General features: G+C 40.8%; 1 protein-coding gene across 1 annotated transcript; it reads right to left on the reverse strand.

The window, feature by feature from the left end:
- Positions 1 to 222: 222 nt before the first annotated feature.
- Positions 223 to 3,357, reverse strand: LOC139890189 (uncharacterized). The gene is made up of 4 exons (XM_071873086.1): positions 1,875 to 3,357; positions 870 to 1,081; positions 340 to 713; positions 223 to 244 (listed from the first exon to the last, which is right to left on the reverse strand). The coding sequence occupies exons 1-4, from the start codon at positions 3,355 to 3,357 to the stop codon at positions 223 to 225; spliced, it is 2,091 nt and encodes a 696-aa protein (XP_071729187.1).
- Positions 3,358 to 10,126: the final 6,769 nt, after the last annotated feature.

The raw sequence follows: 10,126 nt of genomic DNA on the forward strand, positions 1-10,126 counted from the left end.
TTCAAATACAACTGAGCAAGTTTTTCCATCTTGTCAGTTTCCTTCATCGGTAAAAAGTGAGCTGATTTGGTGAGACGGTCAAGAATCACCCAAATCGTATCATAACCATTCGCAGTTTTTGGCAACTTCGTAATGAAATCCATGGTAATCCATTCCCACTTCCACTCGGGGATCTCAGGCTATTGCAGTAGCCCAGAAGGTTTCTGGTGTTCAGCTTTAACTTTAGAACAAGTCAAGCACATGCCTACATATGTGGCAATATCCGCTTTCATTCCAGGCCACAAATATAACATTTTTAAATCATGATACATCTTGTTGGCGCCTGGGTGAATCGAATACCTTGTCTTATGTGCCTCATCAAGCACTTTCTTTCTTACTTCGCCGATTCTTGGGACCCAAATTCTTCCGGCAAAGTAACGAGTTCCATCTCCTTTAATTTTGAACTGCTTGTCTAAACCCCTAAGAGATTCTTCCTTCATGTTCTCTTCTTTAAGCGCTTCGAGTTGAGCATCTCGAATTTGTGTAGTCAAATTAGTATGGACAATCAGATTTAAAGCTCTGACTCGTAAAGGTTTAGCCCTTTCTTTTCGGCTTACGACGTCAGCCACTACATTTGCTTTACCAGGGTGATATCGGATGTCGCAATCGTAATCATTTAATAACTCAACCCAGCGTCGTTGCCTCATGTTGAGTTGTTTTTGGTTCAGAATATGCTGCAAACTCTTATGATCAGTAAAGATGGTACACTTGGTTCCATAAAGATAGTGTCCTCACATTTTGAGTGCGAAGACCACAGCACCAAGTTCTAAATCATGTGTGGTGTAGTTTTGTTCATGAATCTTTAGTTGACGGGAGGCGTAAGCAATGACCTTTTGTCGTTGTATCAAGACACAGCCAAAACCTTGGCGGGATGCGTCACAGTATACAATAAAGTCATTGTTTCCTTTGGGTAGGGACAGGATAGGAGCAGATGTTAACTTTTGTTTCAGAAGTTGGAAAGCAGCTTCATGCGCATCAGACCACTCATATTTCTTGCCCTTATGAGTTAAGGCAGCCAATGGTCGTGCAATCTTGGAGAAACCTTCAATGAATCTCCTATAATAACCAGCAAGACCTAAGAATTGTCGCACTTGGGTTGGCGTCTTAGGTGCTTCCCATTTTCTAATAGAGTCAATCTTCGCTGGATCCACTTGTATTCCTTGACTACTAACCACGTGACCAAGGAATTGTACCTTTGATAGCCAAAACTCGCACTTTGAAAACTTCGCGTACAATTGTTCCTTCTCGAGTAGTTTCAATAGTAATCTCAGGTGTTGCTCATGTTCCTCTTTACTCTTAGAGTATACCAAGATGTCATCGATGAACACGATTACAAACTTGTCCAGATAGGGCTTGCATACACGATTCATAAGGTCCATGAACACTGCAGGTGCATTTGTTAACCCGAATGGCATCACTAGGAATTCGTAATAGCCATAGCGAGTTCTAAACGCTGTCTTAGAGATATCTTCATTCTTCACCCTCAATTGGTGATAACCAGATCTCAAATCGATCTTAGAGTATACGGATGACCCTTGTAGTTGGTCGAATAGATCATCGATTCTCGGTAGTGGATACCTATTCTTGATAGTTAACTTATTCAGCTCTCGATAGTCGATACACTTTCAGGGATCCATCCTTCTTTTTGACAAAGAGAATGGGGGCTCCCCACAGAGATGAGCTTGGTCGAATGAAACCTCTATCCAACAATTCTTGTAATTGGTTGGACAACTCTTTTAGTTTCGATTGTGCCAATCTATATGGTGATCGTGCAACTGGTGCAACTCCGGGTACGAGATCTATTTGGAATTCTACCGATCTATGAGGTGGAAGACCAGGTAGTTCTTCGGGAAAGACGTTCGGGAATTCTCTAATAATTGGTACATCTTCAATTTGCTTTTCTTCGGTCTCGATCTCTTTCACACGTGCAAGGATAACTTGATAGCCTTTCCTTAAATACTTTTGTGTCTTCATGCACGAAATCAAGTTAAGTTTTATGCCGGTTTTATCTCCATAAACCATCAAATTCTCCCCATTATCAAGGGGTATACGAATCGCCTTCTCGAAACACACTACTTCGGCTCTATTCTTAGACAACCAGTCCATTCCTATTACTACATCAAAGCTTCCTATTTCAATAGGCATCAGGTCCACCAAAAATGATTTTCCTTCTAAAACTAAGGTAAAGTCTTTGTAGATTTTATTAGCCTTCATAAGTTTACCGTTCACCAGTTCAATACAGTACTTAGTGTCTATGGGTACATGGGTTTTGTCAAGCATGCAACTAGATTCTATGGATACGAAACTTCTATTTGCACCACAATCAAACAATACTGAAACAATGTGATTGTTTAGAAGAAACGTACCAGTAACCAAGTCGGGGTCCTCACGAGCCTCGTGAGCATTGATATTAAATGCTCTTCCTCTTCCTTTCTCTGGTCCTTTCTTGTTTGGACACTCATTCCTAAAATGCCCCTTCTGACCGCACTCATAACACGTCTTCACGATACCAGTATTAGAAGCAGGAGGATTTGCAGTACCAGTAGTCTTTGACCAGCAGTTCTTGGTCAGGTGCCCTATTTTCTTGCACTTCTCACAAGTCACAGTGCATCTTCCTTCATGATGTCTCTCACACCTTGAACAATAAGGAGCTTTTCCTTGATACCCTTTCCCAGAAACTTCCTGCTTTTTAGATGACTGGGAGTTAGAATTTCCAGTCCACTTCCTCTTATTATCCCCAGACTTTACCTCAGCAGCAGTCCGTTGAGTAATTTGATCCATGAGATCATTTGCCGTATTAATGGTCTCTTGCAAAGTTTGGGGTTTAGAAGCATGAACACTAGCTTGAATGTTTTCAGAGAGACCCTTAACATAACGGTCGATTTTATTCCTTTCAGTTGGGACCATTCCCGGACACAGCAGAATCAATTCCAAATAACGGTTGGTGTAAGTAGCAAGATCAGTCCCAATAACCTTTAGATCCCATAACTCAACCTCCATCTTTTTAACTTCATTATCGGGACTATACTCAGCAGTCATACGGGTTTTGATGTCTTCCCAAGGGATGGCATGAGCAGCCTCAAGACCCATAGGTCGAGCAATAGAATTCCACCAGGTCAAGGCCTTACCTTCCAGTGTGGAAGTAGCAAACTTTACCAAGTTAGCTTGTGCACAGTTACTAATATTAAACACTGAATCCATCTTCTCAATCCAATGGGTTAGACCCACTGGTCCTTCAGTGCCTTTGAATGGTAGTGGCTTACAAGCCATAAACTCCTTGTAAGTGCAGTTTTGTCTGGTGTTCGAGCCTCCAGGCATATTAGCCAATGCAGCGGAGACACCTTCATTAATAAGGGCTCGGAGTTCTTCAGGACTGTAAGTTCATCTTCCAGACATTGTTCTTCAAACAATAAATACAGAGTTAGCATCCCTAGATATGTTTGCATATTGTCAAATAGTCGGGGTAATTTCTCCATTCGGAGGAGGTCGTAGCAGCTCCGTGAATGGTTAGGACTTTCGTCCTCGGAGTCGGAGAGAATGATGGGGTTAGCTTTTTAACTAAAAGAAAACGAGTAAATCTAGAGTAACAAGTAAGTAAGGCAACTTATAATCGTCTAGTTATAGATTAGGCTTATTAACGTATCCTATAGGCAGACACACTAATGCATCCTAATTCCATATAACCAGAGCTCTGATACCAACTGAAATACCCCGTCAAAATGTGGCATTGACGTGTTGTATTACCAGAGGTCAAAGTTTGATCGATGCAAGCTATATGCAACGTTTTAAAAACAATAGTGACATTTTATTCAAAAACCAAACGTTTTACAATACTTAAAGAAAACCAACAAAGTACTAATCAAAACTAAATGTATTTAAAATGTAAAGACATAATGCCACTATCAAAGTTTAAACAAATCTTCATTTCCAATGCATGACCTCTACTGCCTTACTAGCTAGAGCGGAAGCATTCCCTAATAACCTGAGAATAAACATGTAAAAATGTCAACACAAAGGTTGAGTGAATCATAGGTTTAAGTAGTATAGAGTATAGACCACAAGATTTCGTTTGCATGCTTTGCCGGCATCTTAAAAATATAAAAAAAAAATATTCTATAAGTTTGAGCACCCGGTAACTAAGCCTTAACATTCGTTTAGTACCCCTGTTGTTATGTACACCTAACCAAAATGTACCACCTCAAATAGTATACGCCCGTTAAGTTTAGGTTAGTTTCTAACCCGAACGGACGGGGATGTCAAGCCCTATGGATCCATATACACCTATTCGCGCCCACCAGTTCCTAAACTGGTAGTTACTAGTTACCAAAGCTAAGGGATTTTCGGTTATAACTCATCATAGAATGTAAGTTTAGCACTTGTGTCTACTTGTAAAACAGAAAAAAAGACATGTATTCTCACCCCGAAAACAATTTATAAATGTAACGACCCTGGATTTTCCAACGTTTATTTATTAATAATTATTATTATTAATACGTGTAATTAAACGAATGTATGTTATTACATTTACATGTTGCCTTGATTGCCCATACTTGACTTTTAAGAGCCCGAAACGTCTTTGTGACACCCGGAACTTTCACGAATAATATTTTTAGATATTATTTACATTCATGATTAAATTTATTAATCATTTTAATTAACTAAGGCTATTAGTTAGTTACTTGGGCTTTAATTGGTTTAACTTGTGATTTATTTGAACTTGGGCTTTGATTAGTTAATGGACTCATGAATTAAGACTTGTAAGCCCACCCTACCTTTTAAATAGACTTAGTTAGCCCACTCTTTCAAGTGTAAGTATCAATTAAATGGTGACTAGTTAGTTTGGAAGACATGAAGAATCTAGTTACCATAATCCCCATGCATAACCATTCTTTATCCAACTTTTGAAGCTTTACTTGCAAGTGACCACAAAACTAATCCTTCCCCCCACATTTCTGCTGTAAAACCGTGAGTTACCAAGAGTGGGAAGGAGTTCAAATCTTTTTTTACATTACTTGTTTACTTGCATTACTCTTCTCATTTCAAACACACACATACTTCTCATTTTCTCTCAACCATTTTCTCTCTTTTCTCTAGTTCTTGTAAGTAATCTTGAAGGCTTTTTCTCTTCTTCTTTTCTTCTTAAAACCAAATACATACATGCAAATCATCATCATCATTTGTTGTTCTTTGTTGTTAATGTTACTTGTCTTGTTAATTGTTGTTATTTACTTACATGTTTCAAGAATCTAACTTTCTAGTTTGATTCATCTTTTATCTTGTTTTAACAAGAACAATCAAGAACTAAACTCTCTAGTTTAAGTTCTACATATAATGTTTCAAAGATTATAAAGTTCTTGTTGTTGAAATCATACTTGTAAGTCATGGAAGTAAACTTAAAGTTTACTTTACTTAAAGATCAACTTTGGTTGAATCTTTAAAGTATGAGCAACCCTTGAACTAATTACTTGTTTAGTTAACTTGTTTCTTTATTTTATACACTTTAATTTCATGTAGTTAGTTTATATGGTCAAGTACTACAAGTTAGTCTTGATCTCATATCTCTTGAACAAATCAAGTTAACCTTGGAAGTTCAAGAACACACAAACAAGTTTTCTTTAAATGTAACTTTGGATCTAGACTTTTGAGTCTTGGATCTTCAAGATCGAACTAGGAACTATGTTCTACTACTTATGATCTTGATTAGTTAGTTTACTTTCAAGTTTGTAACTTGTTATTAGCTTTAAAGTTCATGTATGTGTTAGATCTAAGACTTTGATGCAACTTTGGTTCATCAAACTTCATACAACTCTTAAGTGAGTTGTGCTTCATGTCTTAGACTTGCACATGGGTTATGATGGTCAAGAATTGGTTAAGATGATGTAGATACATCAATGAGTTGTACACTTGAAGCTATATGCATCAAGGATGAGAGCCATGATGAACATCAAGCACCAAGACCACCGGAACCCTTTTAAACTCACTGTTCTGTCCAAAACCTACTGACCTGATGCTTCTGGAACAGACCAGTAGACCTGGGCTATTCTAACATTGATTTTTAGATAGAACTTTTCGAGTAGATAACTTTTCATATAGGACTCGTCTTAATCCGAGTTACGGTTTAGGATTTATGGCCCTCCGATCGTTACTATGTCCTTTAACGTTGTATAGAAATTTCTGACCTACTCGCACTTAGACCGTCGCCATGGTCAAACCAAGATGAGTTTGCTTCTGTAAATTTTATCACACTTAAGGGACTCATAGACCGAGCCGGGGCCACTGGTCTCACCTTAATTCTGTAAGGGTAGAGGCCGTGGCGACTGACTGAAGTCAGACTTTGTTGAAAACTACTTTGATAAACGAAAATTACTTTACGCCTTTTGTTTGATGATGAATGATGATGACCCTTAAGACCTTAATTACATACTTTTAAACCTATTAAGACGATTTACTGACTTAGTACTATTTGACTTAGGTTGAGGACTTCGGACCATTTACTTGCACACCTTTCCCGACTACTACTTTACCGCTACATATCATTGTGAGTTATAGCATTCCCTTTTTACTTTAACTTATTTTGGGAACTGAGAATACATGCGGATTTTATGTTTTACATACTAGGCATGAGTACTTAAACTTATATATGTGTGGGTTATACAACGGCAGAAACATTCACTTTAGCTCGGTAACGTTTAATCATTGGTTTTTGAACCGTGAACGCGAATCTTAGATATGGATCCATAGGGTTTGACATCCCCACTCGGGCTAGTCGCGCTAGCATTTAACGAGTGTTTAATACTTCGTAAACATACGCACTCGCCAAGTGTACTTTCAGGGGGTATTTTAAACGTTAAGTTAGTTACCAAGTGCCCACGGTTAACATATACTTTATCATACTGTTTTGAAACGCTCTTTGTAGCACTGAAATCTCGTGGCCTACCTTACATACTGTTATACTTAAACTATAGCTCACCAACCGTTGTGTTGACGTTTTTAAGCATGTATTTCTCAGGTGCTTGAGGTTGCTTCCGCTGTGTACTAGTCGTGCTGTAGAACCCGCTGCTTAGAGTTGTCCACGCATGAACTACTTTACTTTGCATTCAAACATTCGTACTTTTGAACTATGACTTGTAACGACCATTGTGGTCACATACACTTATTATTTGCTTCTACTTAGTGAAGCATGCTTTTGAAATGTAAAACATTTGATGTCGGTTATGACGTCACCTTTTTTTTTTATCATGAATGCAACTTCTTTAATTACAGCATATAGTACTTAACCTTGTAATGATCCTGTTGTTGATGATTCGTACACGATGGTTTTGTACGGGGCATCACATTTGGTATCAGAGCATTGGTTGTAGGGAATTAGGTTGCATTAGTGAGTCTAAGACCGACCCGAGTAGGATTCACTAATAGGACTAATCTACAACTTGCTAGTTTACTTGTTTCCGCTGAATTTACTGCATGCTACTGCTTACTTTTTCTGCTATATGCCGTATGCTATTACATGATTTCACTACTGCATGATGCTACTTGCTTTCGATTGCATGCTACTTTCATACGAATTACTGTTATTGCCATGCTAGTTACTGTTATACATGATTTAAACTGTTGGCCTATTATTTGCTTGCTTTATGACATACTGACATGGAAAATTTATTTTTCCTTGTTCAGATGTCGGATGTTCCACCTGCTGGCATTTCGGGCAGTACAGACTCAGACCCCGTCGCCCTACCTACTGCTACACCTGTTGCTGCTACTGCCGATACACCGACCCCGACACCCACTAGTGATCGCGGCGCTTCCACTTCCGGAGATGGTACTAGTGCACCTGCCCAGTTTCTGCTCCCGGACCCTCGAGGTCACAGCCCCGCATTGGTGGTATTGAGATCCCCGCGGAGTTCGGGGAAGGGCCGTTTCGTAACCACATGCACACGCCTTGAAGACGTACTCCCGACGGACGTTTAGTCGTGATTCCTCCAGGCAGACACAGACAGATGTTGGCCGCCTTCGGACGCTTCGGATTACCAGCTCAGCCACCAGTGTCACCACCACACGATTCGGATGACTCATCATCCGCCAATTCTTCATCATCAGACGACTCCAGCGATGATGAGGATCCTGCTGATAGACCTATTCAGGCACCCTCCACCCCGCCGAAGAAGCGGTACCGTTTCGACGGCACCGTCATTCCAGGGGTGAATAGAGGTCGTGCTTTTACTGACGCTTTTGGCCATCGTCGTAGGGCTACTGCTCGTAAACGAGTTGTGCCATACCCTGCCGACCCACAGATACGTAAGGTTCCCCGTTACGTATTGACTATTCCTGAAACCGTACCACCTAGATTTAGATACGGACCACTTACATCTAGGGACGTACCGTCTACATCCGGAGCCGGACCATCTACATCAGCACCACCCGCACCACCCGCCCCACCTGCACCGCCTGCCCCACCAGCTCCCTCTAACGAGGAACTGATGAGGGAGATTGAGACTCACCGAGCTCGAGTCACTGAGCTCGAGGAACAGTTGGCTCGAGGAGCAGTTCACCCGCCTTCACCGTAGGACCTTGTATTTAGATTTCATGATGTAATCTAGACATAGTTTCATGTATTTCATATGTATTGTACGAACTTATTCAGATGTATGAAACTTATTATTATTAATGAATGGAACTTTGCATTATTTAATTCTTGCACGATATTCTATTTACATTGCTGTACGATGATTCTGTGGTATTTGTACCTAGATGCATTATTTAATAACATGTGATGTTTTGATTCCATGATTGTCACTATATACTGTATTACTACTACTTGCATGCTGGATTTTGACTTGGGTCAAAATTTTTGTTTAGAATATCATGGCTAACGGAAGAACCACACCTACCGCAGCCCAGATTGAGGACATGATCAACGAACGGGTCGCTGCAGCCCTAGCAGAAAGAAATCTCGAAGCTCCACCGCCACCACCACCGGTTATCCCACCCGTTCGAAATGGGTGTACATACAAGGAATTCCAGAGCTGCAAACCGCATAACTTCAGCGGCACCGAGGGACCAGTTGGTCTCACCAGATGGTTCGAGAAACTTGAATCAGTATTCCGAGTTAGCAACTGTTTGGAGGACAATAAGACCAAGTTTGCATCTTGCACGCTATCAGACGGTGCGCTAACGTGGTGGAACACGTTAGCTCAAGCGAAAGGTATCGATGAGGCGTATGCTACGCCCTGGGAGGAATTCAAGGCGGCTATGATTGATGAGTATTGTCCGAGAACCGAAATTCAGAAGATGGAAATTGAATTCATGCAGTTGAAGGCCGTAGGGAACGACCTTAACAGTTACAATCGTAGGTTTTTGGAGTTAGCACTGATGTGTCCGACCATGGTCACCCCCGAATTTAAGCGCTTGGAGAAATACTTATCGGGACTTCCTAAGTCCATCAAGGGTAATGTTACCTCATCCAAACCACCGAATGTTCCCGAAGCAATGCGCATGGCGCATACTCTCCTAAATCAAATCATCCTTGACGAGCCGGAGAAGGCTAAGTTTGAAGCCGGTAGTAGTGAAAAGAGGAAATGGGACAACAACCATAACAACCACAACAACAACAACAACAACAACAACAACAAAAGGGGGAGAAACTATGATCAAACCCCCGCCAAGAGGCACAACAACGGTGGAAACCCTAATCCCAACAACAACACCAACACCAACCCGAACTACAAAGGAACCTTACCACAATGCAAGCGGTGCTACAAGCACCATACTGGATATTGCAATGTTGTCTGTGAGAAGTGCCAACGGGCTGGGCATATCGGAAAGGACTGTAAGGTCACCACTTTGAATGGGAAACTGAACACCAACGGGCCGAAAAAGTGTTACGAATGCGGGCAGACGGGCCATTTCAGAAACGAGTGCCCGAACAAACGAAAGGATGGCGGACCACCGCGTGCTAGAGGTTTTAATGTCAATGCAAGGGATGCACGCGATAACCCCGACTTGGTGACAGGTATATTCACAATCAACAATCTTTTAGCTTCTGTCTTGTTTGATACTGGTGCGGATAGAAGTTATGTATGTAGACATT

The sequence above is a fragment of the Rutidosis leptorrhynchoides genome, chromosome 2, assembly GCF_046630445.1.
Source record: "Rutidosis leptorrhynchoides isolate AG116_Rl617_1_P2 chromosome 2, CSIRO_AGI_Rlap_v1, whole genome shotgun sequence".
NCBI classification, from domain to species: Eukaryota; Viridiplantae; Streptophyta; class Magnoliopsida; order Asterales; family Asteraceae; genus Rutidosis; species Rutidosis leptorrhynchoides.